Source organism: Macaca thibetana, chromosome 11, assembly GCF_024542745.1.
Source record: "Macaca thibetana thibetana isolate TM-01 chromosome 11, ASM2454274v1, whole genome shotgun sequence".
Classification (NCBI taxonomy): Eukaryota; Metazoa; Chordata; class Mammalia; order Primates; family Cercopithecidae; genus Macaca; species Macaca thibetana.
The window spans coordinates 91,996,491-92,015,639 of NC_065588.1; the positions used below are offsets into that span (position 1 = coordinate 91,996,491).

At 41.6% G+C, this 19,149-nt stretch overlaps 1 protein-coding gene and 1 long non-coding RNA gene across 5 annotated transcripts in view; one reads left to right on the forward strand and one right to left on the reverse strand.

The window, feature by feature from the left end:
- The window catches only part of LOC126930317 (uncharacterized), a 590,715-nt gene that overhangs the window by 195,308 nt on the left and 376,258 nt on the right, over positions 1-19,149 (forward strand). The gene's annotated exons all lie outside the window — the stretch shown is intronic.
- NTN4 (netrin 4) overlaps positions 13,671-19,149 on the reverse strand; it is a 122,194-nt gene continuing 116,715 nt past the window's right edge. For all 4 annotated transcript variants that reach the window (XM_050747164.1, XM_050747165.1, XM_050747162.1 and 1 more), the window contains one exon: positions 13,671-15,078. In XM_050747164.1, coding sequence (XP_050603121.1) covers positions 14,942-15,078 — 137 coding nt within the window. In that variant the 3' untranslated portion in view covers positions 13,671-14,941. The remainder of the gene's footprint in view (positions 15,079-19,149) is intronic.

Genomic DNA, 19,149 nt, shown 5'->3' on the forward strand with positions numbered 1-19,149 from the left:
CGCCTCAGAGGTCACCATCAGATTGTGAAGATAACTCATATAAAGCAGCCCTCAGCGACAACAGTATTTGGATTGCAGGGGAGTCTGGGTGTCTGTTAACACAGTTGTTATAAACCACAACAGGGAGCTCTGTCCCCCTTGCCTAGTGAGATTCAAAAGCTAGGAAGTTGATGCTAGACCTAGTTCAGATCGCCTTCTCTGAAATGTCTTCCACAGTCTCATTCGGGGCTCTCTCAGCGCTGACTTGTAACTCATCGATAGCATTTCTCCCAGGGCACCACATTATTGCTTGTTTCCATTATTTCCCGAGTCAGGCTTCTCTTGGCTAGTGTTTGAATTGTATTAGTCTTTCCTCCTCTTCTACCCCTTCATTTTTCATTCCCAACTGTTGGCATGAGGACACTTGCATTCTGTATGGAAGGAATTAAATGCTAAATCTCTGGTGCCATAAAGAAATGGTTTCTCGCCGGGCGCGGTGGCTCAAGCCTGTAATCCCAGCACTTTGGGAGGCCGAGACAGGTGGATCACGAGGTCAGGAGATCGAGACCATCCTGTCTAACACGGTGAAACCCCGTCTCTACTAAAAATACAAAAAACTAGCCGGGCGAGGTGGCGGGCGCCTGTAGTCCCAGCTACTCGGGAGGCTGAGGCAGGAGAATGGGGAGAACCCAGGAGGCAGAGCTTGCAGTGAGCCGAGATCGCGCCACTGCACTCCAGCCTGGGAGAATGAGCAAGACTCCGTCTCAAAAAAAAAAAAAAAAAAAGAAAAGAAAAGAAAAGAAATGGTTTCTCTTTGTAGGGTGCAGTAATGATCTCTGCCGTGTTAGCGAGGTCAGCACTTTGGATTCCTAGGACTAGTAGCCTAAATTTGCACCAGTTTTAGATGCTCAGGAACACTACTTCTTATTCTTTCTTCTCTCTTCTTCTCTTCTGTTCTTCCCTCCCCTCCCCTCCCCTCCTCCTTCTCCTCCTCCTCCCCTCCTCTTTTCTTCCTTCCCCTCCTCCTTTCTTCCTCCTTTCCTCCTCCTCCTCCCCTTCTTCTTTTTCTTTTTCTTCCTCCTCCCCTTCTTCCTCCTCCTCCTTCCTCTCCTTCCTTCCCCCTTCTTCTTCTCCTTCCTTCCCCCTTCTTCTCCTTGCCCCTTCTTTTCTCCCTTCCCTTCTTCCTCCTGCTCCTCCTCCTCCTTCTGGAGTCTCACTCTGTTGCCCAGGCTGGAGTGCAGTGATGCTATCACTGCTCACTGCAGCTTTGAGCCCCAGGGCTCAAGCCATCCTCCCACTTCAGCCTTCCCTGTAGGAGGGACTACAGGTGTACATCACGATGCCCAGCTAATTTAAGTGTTTTTTTTTTTTAGACAGAGTCTTGGCTGGGCATGGTGGCTCACGCCTATAATCCCAGCACTTTGGGAGGCCGAGGCGGGCAGATCACTTGAGGTCAGGAGTTCGAGGCCAGCCTGGCCAACATGGTGAAACCCTGTCTTTACTAAAAATACAAAAATATTAGCCGGGTGTGGTGGCGGGTGCCTGTAATCCCAGCTACTTGGGAGGCTGATGCAGGAGAATCACTTGAACCTGGAAGGCTGAGGTCACAGTGAGCCGAGATGGTGCCACTGCACTCCAACTTGGGCAACAGAGCGGGACTCCATCTCAAAAAAAAAAATTAAAAATGAAATAAAATAAAGACAGTCTCACATATTGCCCAGGCTGGTCTCAAACTGCTGGCTTTAAGTGATCCTCCTGCCTCAGCCTCCCAAGGTACTGGGATTACAGGTGTGAGCCACCATGCCTGGCCTCAGGGATACTTTTTTTTTTTTTTTTTTTTTTTTTGACAGAGTCTTGCTCTGTCACCTAGGCTGGAATGCAGTGGTGTGATCTCAGCTCACTGCAACCTCCGCCTCCCAGGTTCAAGTGATTCCCCTGCCTTCTGAGTAGCTGGAATTACAGGTGCCCGCCACCATGCCAAGCTAATCTTTGTATTTTTAGTAGAGATGGGGTGATACCATGTTGGCCAGGCTGGTCCTGAACTCCTGACCTCAGGTGATCTGCCCGCCTCGGCCTCCCAATGTGTTGGGATTGCAGGCTTGAGCCACTGTGCCTGGCCTCAGGAATACTTCTTAATGATGATTTTTTTTTTCTTGCCTTAAGAAAACTTGAAGCAGCTTCTTTTGTTTGTCTTTTTATTCTTCTCCCTTCCTTCACTATTGTTGTTATTATTTTAGAGTCAGAGTCTCACTCTGTCATCCAGAGTGGAGTGCAGTGGCATGATCATAGCTCGCTGCAACGTCAGAGAATCCTGGGCTCAAGGGATCCTCCTACCTCAGCCTCCGGAGTAGCTGGGACTGTAGACATGCACCACCACACCCAGCTAATTACATTTTTTTTTTTTTTTTTTTGAGACAGAGTCTTGCTCTGTTGCCCAGGCTGGAGTGCAATGGCATGATCTCGGCTCACTGCAACCTCCACCTCCCGGGTTCAAGCAATTCTCCTGTTTCAACCTCTTGAGTAGCTGGGATTACAGGCGCCCACCACCATGCCTGGCTAATTTTTGTATTTTTAGTAAAGACAGGGTTTCACGATGTTGGCCAGGCTGGTCTCGAACTCCTGATCTCAGGCGATCTGCCCACCTTGGCCTCCCAAAGTGCTGGTATTATAGGCGTGAGCCAGCATGCCTGGCCTTAAAATTTTTTTTAGAGATTGGATCTTGCTTTGTTGCCTAGGCTGGTCTCAAATTCCTGGGCTTAAGCAAGCCTCTTGCCTCAGCCTCCCAAAGTGCTGGGATTATAGGTGTGAGCCACTGCGTCTGGCCCTCCCTTCCTTTATGGAGGAAGAAATAGACAAAGAAAAGCTAGGAGGTAAGCAAGAAGTGAGTCTTCTTAAATGGAATCATAGGTGAGTTTGAGATTTACAGGAGAGGCTCAAACAGAGGTGATCTGGAGGACGCACTTGGGTCTAGAAAAAGACACAAGAACATTTGGCTGTCTGGACTGCGAAAGGAGTGAAGACTTCTCTTTACAACAACCATAAATAGTTATGGATGTGAATTTCTGAAGTTTAAGGAATAAAATATTCAGCAAAATCTCTGGGTCACAGATGATTGCCTCCTTGCTCTGGAATAGCAATGCTTAATGTTGAGAAGCTTCAAACCTTTGAAATCTGTCATTGCCCAAAGCCTGAGAATAACTCACTAAATCCCAGGTTGGCCTCCCTGTAGAATCAGCTTGCAGTTCACGACAAATAAGGCAGGGAGAGAATTTATAGAGTTAATTACTAGGCTTGGGTCTATTAAATGTGCAAAGCACACATGCATGAGGCTGGAGCTTTGACATGAGTGGGGAGACTTGAATTCTTTCGCAGCTGGAATGTGCTGGAACTTCCCAAAGACTTGAAAGAATGCCTAGAATTTATTTTTTCTTTTATGGTCCCTGTTATTTCTCACAGAGGCAAGTGAATCTTCCCAAGCTACCATGACGGGAGTCGAGGAGCCCCCAGCAGGCTTGTGGGGAACAAAGCCAGCCAGTGCTCCCCGGCTTGGGCGCGCAGGGATCCCTGACTTTCTCTCATGTGGAGGACAGACAGGAGCTGTTGTAAATCTTTAAAGCCAACAGGAAAATTAATGAACACAGCACAGAGCAGGACCTTGTCAGCTCGGTAATGGGTGGTGAGAGGAAGAATTCTGCCACTTCCTCGTGGGCATTAAGCATAACTCAAAAACTCCTGTTCTGTGGCCATTGGACACACTCCTGTTCTGTGGCAATTGTCCAATTATAACAGCCTTCTACTCTGGAGAATTTAGTCATTGACTGCTTTCAGGTCACCTGGGGGAAAACAGTATTCAGTGCAATCAAGAGGATGGGGTCTCTTGTTTTCAATTTTCCTTTTAGTGATGGAAACAAAATATTTCTCTCAATCCATTTAGGGCATTGAGCGCTCCCTAAAGAAGCCCTACAATGGAGAGAAAGAGCAGGGATTATTAGAGCAATCTTCCGAAGGCCCTCCCAGACTAGAACAGAGAGTGTAGAATGCAGAGTAGGGATTTTGTGTCATGCGCTGCCATATCTCCAGAACCTAGAACTGGACCTGTTGCACAGGAGGCTGACAAGAAATAGGTGCTAAAGTAATGAATGAAGATCTGCAATCCAACAAATGACGCCGTTTGGGAGCTCAGAGCTTTAAAGCAGTATGATGTAGCTGCAAGAGCACATGGTGTGGAATCAGGCAGACATAGTGTTGTTGGATTGTAGATCTTCATTTGTTAATTTAGCACCTATGGGTTTTGGCTCTGCTAGTTTGCTAGCCGTCTGGCCTAGGGCAAGTTACTTTACTCCCCTTACTCCCGTGGTCCTCATCTGTAAAATGAGATAATAATCCCAACTTCAAAGTTGTTCCAAGGATTCCTTGAGATGATGATTGTGATGGTGTTTGACACTCTGAAAATGCTGATCCCAACACTATCTTTCCTTAAATCATATCAGTTCAGTAAGGAATTTTCATAATGAACTATTCAGTGGGAGAGTTAGAAAGCGGAAGCATCTATTTATTGCCAAAAAAAATTTATAGATTAAGTTTGGGCAACAGAGGGAGAACTTGTATCTTCTTAAAAAAAAAAAAACATTCCGAGCATGGTGACGAATGCCTGTAGTCCCAGCTACTTGGGAGGCTGAGGTGGGAGGATCACTTGAGCCACCGGAGGTCCAGGCTGCAATGAGCCGTGATCTCGTCACGGCATTCCAACCAGGATGATAGAGCAGCACCTTGTCGCAAAATAAAGGTGATAGTTTATAAATGTATTTATTCATTTATAGATTTGTAGATCACAAATTACTCTTCACGTTTTAAGGTCTTTATTGTTTTGTTTTTACACGTGTATTTTATTTTGTGTTTACAAAAGGAAAAGACATTTCATAAAGCTTTTGAATCCTGAAAAGTCAACTTTTATTTTATTTTTATTTTTTGAGGCAGGGGCTCACTCTGTTGCCCAGGCTAGAGTTAGGTGGCGTAATCATGGTTCACTGCAGCCACGACCTCCCAGGCTCAAGCCATCCTCTTACCTCAACCTCCCAAGTAGCTGGGACCATAGGTGCGTGGCACCATGCCCGGCTAACTTTTAAATTTTTTGGATTAATTAAGCGGGATCTCCCTATGTTACCCTGGCCAGTTTTGAAGTCCTAGGGTCAAGGGATCCTCCTGCCTCAGCCTCCCAAAGTCCTGGGATTATAGATGTGAGCCTGACCAATATGAGGCTTTAAACACGACTTCTCAAAGAGCCTTGGCCAGTTCTGGTAGATAATATCCTGGGGCAAGTGAAAACTTGGAGCGGCAGGTTGTTCCTAAACTTCCTCTTCTCTCCTGAAGCATTTGGTAAAAACTATAAAATTTGGGGGCATGCAAATCAAGTGTACTTGTAAATATGGTTTGAAAAACTGCATTCACTATATTTTTTGCTTCCCACTGTTTAGTATAACATTTATCAGAGAGGCAGAGAACATGTGGATAAAAATATCCAGTTGTGTATTCTCAGTTGGTATCAAAAGCTAGGTCACCGAAGGTCACTGCCCAGCAAGTCTCCGTGTGTGAGAGAGTGTTGGTATGTAAGAGTGTTTCTGACGTTAAGGAATTCTGTTTGCTGTGATACGAGTTGTGTACATTTCCTTGATTTTTCTCCCCATATGTAACCAAAAAAATGCTATCCTGGATTTTATTTTATTTCTCGTTCCCAAGAATGGGAAGGAAAAGTGTGGAGTCCATGTGGATTTCTCTTACTTTATTTGTGGCTTGAATCTACATTTCTGAGAGAGGGTAGGTGAAGCCAACCTCCATGTTTTCCTTTCCCAATGTCACTTCTTGTTCACCTTTCTCCTTACTTCTTAAGCCTCTGAGGGCTACAATGGGGTGTGTGTGCAGGACTGCCACTGCCTAAGGGAAAATTAGGAAGCTGCCTAGGCAGCCTGATTTATGAGGCATTGAAAGGCACATCTGACCAAAAATATCTCCCCCACTGGCCTGCCAGCAGTGCCTGAAATACCTGTGATTAGAATCACCCATTAAAATGTTTTCTGCAGGCTGGGCATGGTGGCCCACGCCTGTAATCCCAGCACTTTGGGAAGCTGAGGCGGGCGGATCACCTGAGGTCAGGAGTTGGAGACCAGCCTGGCCCACATGATGCAACTCCATCTCTACTAAAAATACAAAAATGAACTGGGCATGGTGGCGGGCGCCTGTAATACCAGCTACTTGGGAGACTGAGGTACGAGAATTGCTTAAACCCTGGGGAGTGGAGGTTGCAGTGAGCTGAGGTTGCTCCACTGCACTCCAGCCCAGGTGACAGAGTGAGACTGTCTCGGAAAAAAAAAAAAAAGGAAAAAGAAAAAGTTTGCAGACATGCCTGGCTTCTTTGGGTCATGAACACATTGTGTTAGGAGAAAATTGGGAAGTGGGGAAAATGGGAAAGAATTGCATTAGAATGATTTATTTTATCTTATGAACCTGTCAATCTCTTGGTCAAGAGTAACATCTTGGTAAGTAAGTAGACTGTTTGAGGCTGGAGGGAAAGTCGGGAGTTGGGAGTTTTGTCCAGCATCTTGGTGTGGACCCCATGCAGGATGAAGTCGACAGGTAGCCGGGGAGAGATTGTCCAAAGTGGATTGAGGGGTAGAGATAGCAAAGACAAATTTACATATTTCACAGGTCTGTTTAAGGCCAGGTTAGGAAGTAAGGGTACATAATTGCTGGAGGAATCCCCTTTCTGACTGACTTTAAGGAATTCTCTCTCACCAATTTTACAGGGCTGTTATGTGAGGTTCTTTCAGTTTTCCTTTTCCACCGTCTTCGTTTTTTGACCATAACAGGACTAATGATTCTGTTATTCATAAAATAATATTTGTGACAAAGGTCAAGTAGATTTATATCCATGTGGATTTGTCGAGACCATTCTGTGAAAGTGTCCAGAGCAGTGCTCTCAAAGTCTTGTCTATAGACCACCTCTATCTGAGTTACCACTCGTGCTTATGAAAATGTCCCTCCCCAGGCCCCATCTAGACCTTTGGAAACAGACTCTCTGAGGCAGAGGCCTGGGTCTCTGCATTAAAAACAGCTGTCCGCCAGTTTTTTGCATATGATTTGAGATTCATTGATTTAAAGGCTTCAGTAGAGTACAGAAATTAAAAATATTGCTTCTAAAGGCAAGTAAATCAGGGTTCAAATCCTAGCTTTGCCTCTTACTAGCTTTGTGACCTTGGATGAATTATCTGACCACTCTGGCCCTCAGGTTTGGCCTGATAATATTTATAGGGCTATTACGTGAGGTCCAAGGAGAAAATACATGTGAGGTTTGGCATGGCACCTGACACATAACAAGAGCAAAAGTGATAACCATTACTGTCATGAGCATGTATGTTGAAAACAACTTTTAGCAATGCTTACTGATATTCAATATTTTGTTGACCAGTTACTCTCTAAAGGGTAAACTAAATATTCCATTTCAGATTGGGTGTGGTTGATCATGCCTGTAATCCCAGCACTTTGGGAGGCCAAGGCTGGTGGATCACTTGAGGTCAGGAGTTTGAGACCAGCCTGGCCAACGTGGTGAAACCCCACCTCTACTAAAAATACAAAAATTAGCCAGGTGCAGTGGCACTTGCCTGTAATCCCAGCTACTTGGGAGGCTGAGGCATGAGAATCACTTGAGCTTGGGAGGTAGAGTTTGCAGTAAGCCAAGATCGCACCACTGTACTCCAGCCTGGGCAATAGAGCAAGACCCAGTCTAAAAAAAAAAAAAAATTCAATTTTAGTATATGGTAAAAGTAATGGTTTTACCTAATTTCCTGGTTACCATTGTTTACAGTTTCTGTATTATTTCATCTTCTGTAGCTTTTCTGGCTCTTCAAACACAACTAACAGCAAGAGAGTTAGATGGAAAATTTTTGTAATAAATATTCAGAAATACCTTACATAAATCATGGTGTCTAGCAATGGAAGAATTGATTAACTGAATATATTCTACCTTGAAATATTCTGCATATTTTTGCTAGAACAAACTGCCCTTTATTTTTATTTTTTAATTTGAGACAGAGTTTTGCTCTGTTGCCCAGGCTGGAGTGCAGTGGTGTCATCTTGGCTCACTGCAGCCTCCACCACCTGCAAACTGCCTTTTTCTAGATGTTGCTTTCCTTGATTCTCTTATATCGTTATCTTTTGTTTCCTGCCCCTATTTCCCTCCCCTTGGTTGACAAAGTGCCTACATTCTTTATTTTTTCCTATTTCCTTGTCTCTCTCTGGTGTAATTCCTTCTCATTCATCTTGCAAGCAGAATTTCTCTATACAACAATGGTCAGAACTGACAGGACTGATTTGAAATGCTGTTGAATTTCATAGTTGCTCATTCAGGATCATTACTGATGCATGCAAAAGTAGACCTTCTGCTGAAATTGACCTCAGAAAACCAGACCAAGAGGAAAAGGGCAAAGGTAAAGATGAGACTCTTGCTGGGCATCGGCTGACGCCTGTAATCCTAGCACTTTGGGAGGCCGAGGAGGATCACTTAAGCCCAGGAGTTCGAGACCAGCCTGGGCGACATAGCCAGAACCCAGTCTCTACAAATAATAATAATAAAACAAAATCAGCTGGGTGTGGTGGTACACATCCATCTGGGACCACAGGCTACTCAAGAGGCTGAGGCAAGGGGATTGCTTGAGCCCAGGAGGTTGAGGCTGCAGTGAGCTGTGATCACGCTACCACACTCCAGCCTGTGTGACAGAGTGAGACCTTGTCTCGAAAAAATTAAAAAAAAAAGAAGGGTCTCTTACTATTTCCATTTCCTCTTAATATAAATGACATTAGGCAGCATTACTCTGATGGTGCTGTAACCACAGGAAAGAGTAGAAAATGACACAGCCGCACGGTGGCATGACAGAATACATTTACAATTTGGAGAGTGAAGAAAAAAAAAAAAACCAGCAGAAAATGCCGATTTTCAATTCTCTTCCCTTAACTAAAGGAACAGGCATGAAGGAAAATGGTGCAGTTGGCATCACCTCACGTGGACTCCTTTTGAATGCAAGAATGCCCTTTTAGGGGCTAAAATATGAACACTGTGAGTTAGAATGCATGGGTTCAAATTCAGACTTCACAATTATTATCTGACTGTCCTTGAACCCTTTAATCAGTCTCTCTGCGCCTTTGTTTCTTCATCTAAGAAATGGGAATATAATAGCATGCACGCACTTCAGGGGTGGTTAGGAGCATAAAATGGGGATAACTCCTGTAAAGCACTAAGAAAAGTGCCTTGCATGTAGTAAACTCTTAATTACTGCTTGCTATCATTGATATTGTCTTTTTTTTTTTTTTTTTTTGAGACAGTGTCTTGCTCTGTTGCCCGGGCTGGAGTATAGTGGCAAGATCATGGCTCACTGAAGCCTCGACCTCCTGAGCTCGAGTGATCCTCACCTCAGCTTCCTGAATAGCTAGGACTGACTATAGGCACACACCGCCATGCCCTGCTAATTGTTTTATTTTTTTGGAGAGAAATGGTCTCACTATGTTGCCCAGGCTGGTCTCGAACTCCTGAGCTCAAGCAGTCCTCCCACATTGGCCTTCCAAAGTGCTGGGATTATTTTTTATTCACCAAGTTTGAAATCTTTGGTAGTATCCTAGCTGAGGAGGCATCCAGGGAGTTTCTGGACAGAATATTTAACTGATACTGTGAAAATCTGCTAACAGTGGTCGTTTTTCTTTCTGGGAAGCAGGGTTCCTTGTCTGGCTGCTGTTCCCTCTTGGTCACATGGGCACACTATGATTAAATCATTCCTAGTAAATCTTGGATTTAATAATAAATTCATTACTAATGATCACACTTTGGAACATGGTCCCCTACCTGTAACATACTAAGAAACTAGAAATGTATTCGGCATTTATCAAAACACTCTTCTCTCTTTTTTTTTTTTTTTTTTTTTTTTTTTTGAGACAGGGTCTCATGCTGTAGCCTAGGCTGGAATGTAGTGTTACAATCACGGCCTTGATCTCCCAGACTCAAGCAATCCTCCCACCTCAGCCTCCCGGGTAGCTGGGATTGCAGGTGCACACCACCATGCCCAGCTAATTTTTTGTGGTTTTTGTAGAGATGAGGTCCTCCTACGTTGCCGAGGCTGGTCTCAAACTCTTGGGCTCAAGTGATCCGCCCACCTTGGCCTCAACAAGTACTGGCATTACAGGTGTGAGCCACCGCACCTGGCCAAAACCCTCTTTTAATGGAACATACATCTCAGATTCTGGAAATATCTGTTACCCCGGGGCATATTTCTTTCTTTCTCATGACTAACATTCTGCTTTTTTAGTTATTCACATACATAAACTGACAAATAATAAATCTGGGAATTTGTCGTTAAAAAATGCATATTGCAAACACAATCAGTAATCCTCAAAAAGTAGAGACGTGTTTACATTTCTTTGGTGAAAGTGTAGGAACACAGGGACTTGGGAATCATTTTTCGAAAAATATTTTCAGCCAAATCATTTTCTGAGAGACTTAAAAAAAGAAACTGTCAGTCATTTGAGGTGCACCCTTTTGCTTCTATTCCATTTTTATCACACCAATCTCTCTTGCAAAATTGAGGTTATTCATAAATATTTCCCTTCCAAACTGTGGGAACTAAGATGTGAGTTTGGCCCTTTGATAAAGTTGGGTTCAGGGACTGCTTATCATTGAAACAATGAGCACAAAAGCAATTCAGTTCTGGGACTTCTCACAAAACTCAGCGGGCAAGGCAGTGCTCACTCTTGTTCTCAGGCATTCCAGGGGAGTGGCAGAGGGACGGCCAGCACGAGACATTTTCAACGTTCTTTTTCCCACCCTTTAGAATTGGTAAGTCTCTGATCGTTTAGAAAAGGATTTGTTTTGCAAGAACCCAAAGTGTCCCCAAGAACTATGTTTACCCATAATAGGCCTTGCTCTCTGTTTAACATAGCCAGATGGACACTGCTATTTGGCTCATGGTCATATCCCCATAGATTTGACCTCATTTAGAGGACACTATTAAAAGATTATCCTATTATTGAGAATTTCCATTGCATCAAATAGTAAATATTAGTAACATTCCTCTACAGGGAAAATGATGTAAGAAGAGGGCAAGACTGTGTTGACCTCAGGCAAATCACATGGATAGGTATGTGGCAATTATGAAACTCAGTACTGCCTAATAAAGCCCAGTGGCACACAGAGTAAAGGTCCAGGGGCAGAGACTTTCCCAGTAGCTCTCGAAGGAAGTGTTCAGGTTCCACTGAAGTCATAGATGGAAGTCTTAGTACCTAGGTGGTTATTTTGAAAGAGGCTAAGGAGGAGAAAGTGCATGTAGCAGGATGGCAGGATGGGATGTTGGGATAATGGGATGATGGGATGATGGGATGCTGGGATGCTGGGATGATGGGATGATGGGATGATGGGATGTTGGGATGTTGGGATGATGGGATGTTGGGATGTTGGGGTGATGGCATGTTGGCATGATGGCATGTTGGGATGATGGGATGATGGGATGCTGGGATGATGGAATGATGGGATGTTGGGATGTTGGGATGATGGGATGTTGGGATGTTGGGGTGATGGCATGTTGGCATGATGTGATGTTGGGATGATGTGATGTTGGGATGATGGGATGTTGGGATGATGAGATGATGGGATGATGGGATGTTGGGATGATGGCATGTTGGGATGATGGCATGTTAGGATGATGGCATGTTGGGATGACAGGATGGTGGGAATGGGAATGGGGTCATGAGGGGGCCAGGTCCACCTTCTTCTTTACATTTACAAAATGGGGAACATAAGGTTTCTTTCTTTTCCTTTTCCTTTTTTTTCAACTTTGGAAGCCAAATGATGCTCATAGGAAATTTCAAACTGCACTGGAAGGCTGCAAGTGATTTGAGAATCAAGACCTTAAGAAACGATTCTAATAGTAACCTATCTTTTTGAATGTTGCTGGAAAAGGTACTTGAAAGAGCCACGAAGGAAGCAGATTCTAGTCATAGAGGACTGGGAAGACACTGGGACCCAACAATTTGGTGAACTAGACAAAGCTAAACTTTCAGTTCTGAGTTTACTTGAACATACTTTAAAAACAATTGGTTGGTTAAATTTTGTTTTATAAAATAAATTACAGGCCAAGTGCGGTAGCTCATGCCTGTAATCCCAGCATTTTGGGAGGCCGGGGCAGGTGGATCTCCTGAGGTCAGGAGTTTGAGACCAACCTGGCCAACATGGTGAAACTCTGTCTCTACTAAAAATACAAAAATTAGTCAGGCGTGGTGGCGGGTGCCTGTAATCCTAGATACTAGGGAGGCTGAGGCAGGAGAATTGCTTGAACCCGGGAGGCGAAAGTTGCAGTGAGCCGAGATCACGCCACTGCACTCCAGCCTGGGTGGAGTGAGACTCCATCTCAAAAAAAAAAAAAAAAAAAAAAAAAAAATTACAAAAGTAGTACATGATTAGTGAAAGAAAGTCAAGCAATACGAATGCATGTAAAATAAGAAAGGAAAAATCTCCTTCCTTCTTTGCCAGACAGGGACCAATACTGCTACAATCTGTCTCTCTTTCAGAACTTTTATTTGTGTATTTGAGACAGGGTCTTATTCAGTCACCCAGGCTGGAATACAGTGGCATCATCATAGCTCGCTGTAACCTTGAATTCACTGTAAGCTTGAACTCCTATGCTCAAGACATCCTCCTGCCTCACCCTCCTGAGTAGCTGAAACTACAGGTGTGCACCATCATGCCTGGCTTTTTCTTTTTTTTAAGAGACAGAGGTCTCATTCATTGCCCAGGCTGGTCCCAAACTCCTGGCCTTACGAATCCTCCCATCTCAGCCTCTAAAAGTGCTATGATTGCAAGTGTGAGCCACCGTGCCTGGCCCTCTTTCAGAACTTTAAAAACACTATATATACTATAAATGTGTTTTTGGGGTGGGGCTAATTATGTATGTTCTGCAATTTTTTTAACTTAATGTTTTATGGACTTTTTTTACTCTTTTAAAAAAATTTCTACTCTTTTTAAAGTGGGTATTTGTTATTTTGAATAAAGTGAAATGGAAAATTCTGTATCTGATGTATTTAAAATATTTTTCTTGGTATGCTATACTTACCAACATGTTTTATAAATTGCTTCTAAATTATAACCATACTAGATAGTGGTCCACCAACCAGGATAAGATAGGATAGGTAAGAAGCTAAGAGACATGCTCCAGGTGAAAAAGCAGATTTCTTAAGACTGTGTTTAGTATAATTCCAATTATATAAAACATATATATGTATGCACAGAAAACAGTCTATATTATAGACACCAGAGTGCTAATGGCTCTTATCCCAGGATGGCTGGAGTATAAATAATTTTTCCCGTTATCCTTTTTCTGTGTTTTCAACAATGAACATTTATTACTTTTAAAATTAGTTAAAATTAATGTAATATAAAAATCACAATTATCTGATGAAAAAAGTTTGTGTCTAAAGGCTACAGAAAATAAATCCACCTGAGTTAGCTTCCACTCCATTCCAAAACCCCAGAGTAACAGAGTAGAAGTCAGGCCTTCTTTCATGTTCTTAAATTAGTGAATTAGATTTAAGTTCCCTCATTATGAGAAGATAATCTTTAGCATCACTGAAAGAGTTAATCAAGAAATGAGACAAAAATCAAGAGATCATATTCCTTTATTACATATATGAAATATAAAAACAAATTAACAAAGCAATATATATATATTTTTGCAAGTCCACAGGACTTCAGGGAAAAAATGGTTCTGTATGTGAAATTATTCATATGGCACTGTGTTCATGTTTTGTATATTCAAGTACAAAAGAAACTATGTATAGTGGTTATGCATGGGTATAGAAGATGAATAATAATGAAAAACTGATTTGTTGACTATCACATACATTGTGTTAAAAAACAGGTAAATATAATGACTTACTGTTAAGAAAGACAAGGAGGAAAACTGTTTCAATGTTCAGGTTTAAATACTAAGCACAAAAATAGAACAAATTCTGAGTCTACAATAATTTTTGAAGTGTATACAAGTGCATTGCAAATGAGCTTTTTAAAATTTAAAGTCCATTTCCACTTTAGCCAAGCATATGTCTACATTTATGATTTCTTTCTCTTATTTTAAAGTCTCTTCTGGTTTAGTTTTTTAAAAAGTTTCATCATGGCTGTCATCTTGGAATCTAGCTTCCAGCTCGAAGCTGAGACTTCATGCATACATATTCTCCTTTCTGGTTGCATCTTCACCTAGTTTCTCCAAGTATTCAGAGTTAAATAGCACAACTTCTTTTATATGGTCACTTTTGTCCACCTGTAGTGGCAGCGCTTTTGCTTCAGTACGCTTTCTCACACACTTTTCTTTCTTCCAACAGCAGTCTCCAAACGTTCACAACACAAGTGGTACGTAGTAAAGTGCTTTATACAAGGAAATACTATATACACGTGGAGAGGCTCCATTTAACACCTACAGACCAAAGTTCATGCATAACACACAAGAGAAGGCTCTTTTTAAAGAAACACCTTTTCTGATAGTAGGGTTGGGAATTCCTTAAAACCTCATTCATTACTTTAGCATCAAATGTAAGTAATGTAGCTGAAGCTGGAAGGCGTCCTTGTTAGAGGTACTGCCCTTAATGGATTACTGCTAAATGTCATGCTGCTATTAAAATATCCTTAATAGTTAAGATTTTCAGAATCAGTCCCATAGAAAACAGATATCAGTGTAGGGGTTTTCATTTCTCTTCATGAAATAAAACTACATTTAAACATGGGTCCAGAAGAGATAAGTTAAGATGAGACCCATGCATTCAAACATTTCTATACGTTTTGGCACTTTAAAAAATTCCAGTTTCCTGTCTGAGGTCTTCTTGCTCTAAAATTTGTGTTTTGTACATAGAGAAGTGCCATCACGTGCTATCCATCTTAATGCTACTTGCACTTTCTTTTTAAAATATCCATGACTTTTCTTCCAAGAGAAGGTTTCCAGTGCTGGACAAAGCTTTTCATATTCACAATTAGTTTGCCTGTTCTTACATCCTCATGTCCTGCTACAAGGTATTCCAAACCTAAAAGAGAACAAAATTAGGGGCTATATAGTATCACGCTTTATTGAAGGGAGAGATGTGACTCCAGCAGGTTTTCTTTTGTATTTATTTTGAGGCAAGGTCTTGCTCTGTCATGGGCTGGAGTGTAGTGACATAATCCTGGCTCACTGCAGCCTTGATATCCTGGGCATAGGTAATCCTCCCTCCTCAGTCTCCCAAGTAGTTGGGACTACAGGTGTGCGCCACCACTCCCAGCTAATTTTTTCAAATTTTTTGTCGAGATGGGGTTTCATCATGTTGCCCAGGCTGGTCTTGAGCTCCTGGACTCAAGCCATCTGCCCACCTCAGCCTCCCAAAGTGCTGGGATTACAGGTGTGAGCCACCACGCCTGGCTAACTCCAGCAGTTTCATATATTCAGGGTTGGAATAAGGAGTAAGAAACATTAATAGTTGCCATTCAGTAAGCATTTACTATGCTTAGCACATGTATGCTTTACGTGTATGTTTTACATGTATGATCTCATTTAGCTTTGAAAATAACCCTGTGAGGTAGATATTTTTTCCTTCTTGTTTTGCAGATGAGGAAACTGAGGCTCATCAAGGCTAAGAAACTCGTTCAATATCTTTTTGTAAGTATAGCAGCACCTGTACTCAAACTCAGATCATGCTGATTCTAGAACCTTTTCTTTGTACTATACCACGCTCTGTGGCAAAGAGCTGAGGGTTCTAAGGACACTTACCATACTGCCCTAGATCAGTACATCTTGGAGACTCATACTGTGTATGGTAGTGTATATTCAGGTTTTTTTGTTTATTTGTTTTGTTTTGTTTTATTTTTGGATAGAGTCTCTCTCTGTTGCCCAGGCTGGAGTGCAGTGGTGCCGTCTTGGCTCACTGCGACCTCTGCCTCCTGGGTGTAAGCAATTCTTGTGCCTCGGCCTCCCAAGTAGCTGGGACTGCAGGTGTGCACCCCCACACCTGGCTTTTATATTTTTAGTAGAGACAGGGTTTTACCATGTTGGCCAGGCTGCTCTTGAACTCCTGACCTCAGGTGATCCGCCTGCCTCAGCCTCCCAAAGTGCTGGGATTATAGGCATGAGCCACCATGCCCAGCCTAAGGAGGATTTTTATAAAAGTGAAACAAGCATTTAGGAAAACATATAGGAAAGAACCTGTGAATTATAGAAAATAACACATATTCCCTATACAAAGCCTATGTGTTTTTGGAATAGGATGTTTGTTTGTCATACATTAAAAAAAAAAAAAAAAAAAAAAAAAAAAAAAAAAACTAAATAAATGATAAAACTTGCCTAGATCTTGTGATGACCTTGTATTCAAAATTCCTTTCAAGCTTTAGATAACAAATTTTAGCTAATATATCCAAGAAATGAAAGGACAGTCTCATTACCTATAGATTAGTAAAAAGAACTACAATAATTGCCCTTAGTTAATGTTTGTAATAATGTAGATTTTGGTATTTAGGAAAAGCTTTTAAAAATTATAGGATAGATAAAATAATTAGGTTTATAAAATAAAAAATTTCCAATATAAAATAGAGACATACTTTAAAAAACTAAATTACATGAAAGCTAGATGCTAAAATTCAACTGAAAAATATCAATTTAATTTCACAATTTAAATTGATTTCATTGCTCATTTTTCACTGAAATGACTGAGAAAAAAATGTCATCCAAGTAGTATGAACACCTATAACAACCATACAGGCTTCTTGGAAAATGGCTTATTCCAGGTTCAGGGCAGGAAGTTGAGCATGGGACATCTTATTGTGTAAAAAACAAGAAAGCTTTCAAAGATGAATGTGTGTCTTTTTAAAAGGACACAACAGCTAGCAGGATGGAGTTATAATGTGTCAAAGCTGTGATAAGTTGAGTACCAAGAAACACAATAATTGTGTGTATGAAAACACATTAAATCCATAGAAATCCATAATTCCAAAATGACACCAAAAATGAGAAAGTCAGAGAAAAATTAATTTGTCCTCTTTAGAGGCAGCTGTTAAAACCATTTCTTACTTTGAAAATTAGAAACTAAAGGGAAAGAATGTAGCATTTATCCTGTCTTTACAATAAGAACTGTATTTCATGGTAACCTAGTAGCCCAGCTTGGGAGAGAAAGCCCTCTTACAGAAGAATGCCAGCTAATAAGAGAAGAGAATTCGAAAGAGTTAGAAAAACATCATTTCTCAGACTCTAATGAAGTTATTGATTGAGGAAAGGATTATCAATTGGCGATAAAGTCATTAAATGAATGGTGAATGGAAAGCTGGATGCTCGTAGAATGCTACGTAATGTCACACTCATTCTTTTCTATCTCTCAAGGTAAAACAAAACTTTGGCAATGGAGAGATCAGGCTCCCTTCGTTGTAGTCCAAAGGTCAAGCTTAGAGACACTGATGGGAGGTTATCCAGGTACCAGGTGCATTCAACATGATTCAACATGAAGTACACGATGATATCTATAATGGATTCTAGCCAAAATGTTAGTCTTGAATCAATCAAGCCTTTCTTTAGAGATTATAGGAGATAGAAGAGATAGAGAACAAGCTAAGCACTACCATAAATGAACCAACCACACAAATGTTGATGTTCAGATAAGGAACAGGGCATCTGACCTGGTTTCCTCAACAAGTCATAAAAAAGGAACTGTGCCAGAATAAAAGAGACTTGAGGGACTGAAAAACTAGATGTGTGATCCTGGATTGAATACTGGAAAGGACAAATCAGCTCTAGAGGACATTTTGGGATCAGTTGGGAAATAGAAATATGACCTGAGTATTAGATAATATGAAAATAAACTAAAATTGAAGGTAAAGCTTATTAACAGAATAATGCAGGTTACAGAATGGAGCATATGCTATGATATCATTTTGGTTAAAAATATAATACATATACACAGAGGGAAATTAGAAAGGATTTCCTAAGCTATTAACAGAGATGATCTCTGGGGGATAGAAATGTGAACTTTAAAATTTTCCCCTAAACATCTCCCCTCCCCTCCCCTCCCCTCTCCTTTCCTTCCCTTCTTCTTCTTTTTTTTTTTTTTCTGACAGAGTCTCACTCTGTCACCCAGGCTGACATGCAGTGCACCATCTCAACTCTGTAGCCTCGATCTCCCTAGGCTCAGGTAATCCTCCCACCTCAGCCTTCTGAGTAGCTAGGACAGCAGGCTCATGTCACCATACCTGGCTAATTTTTGTATTTTCTGTAGAGATGGACTTTCACCATGTTGCCCAGGCTGGCCTCGAACTCCTAGGCTCAAGCGATCCGCCCACCTTAGCCTCCTAAAGTGCTGGGATTACAGATGTGAGCCACTGCACCCCACTAAAAGATTATAAAAAGAAACTAATCCTAAACTTTAAAAAAAGCTATTTTGGTGTTTTCAGAAAAAGAGAAAAAGGAAAATAATGACAGAGGTTTCAAACACTGGAGAGTACAATGTAAAATGAATGAAAAAGCATTTAAATGATAAAAGGCAACCTTAGCTTCTGCATGAAAAAGAACCTCAGTGTTTAATTAACTGACTAGTTAAAAATATAGTAGCCTTAAAATTGTTTGCATAATGTCTAAAATAATAAAGTCCTCATTTAAAAATACAGTAATCAATTTTTAAGAAACTTCAAGGTTAGGGCTGGATGCAGTGGCTCTCGCCTGTAATCCCAGTGCTTTGGGAGGCTGAGGTGGGAGGACTGCTTGAGGCCAGGAGTTTGAGACCAGCCTGGGCACCATAGAAAGACCCTATCTACAAAAACACAAACAAACAAAAATTAGCTGGGTGTGGTGGCACGTCTGTAGTCCTAGCTACTCGGGAGGCTGAGGCAGGAGGATTGCTTGAGCCTGGGAGGTCGAGGCTGCAGTGAGCAGTGATAGCACCACCACTTTAGCCTGGGCAACAGAGCAGAGAACCCTGTCTTTAAAAAAAGAAAAAAAGAAAGAAATCTCAGGGTTAAGTCTGGTATTTTTATATGAATTTACTTTGAAACTACAAATAGAATAAACAGGAATTTACCATTAAAGTATAAATATAAGTTAAATTGATAAAAACAATACTGAATAAAACCATAAATTATGAAGC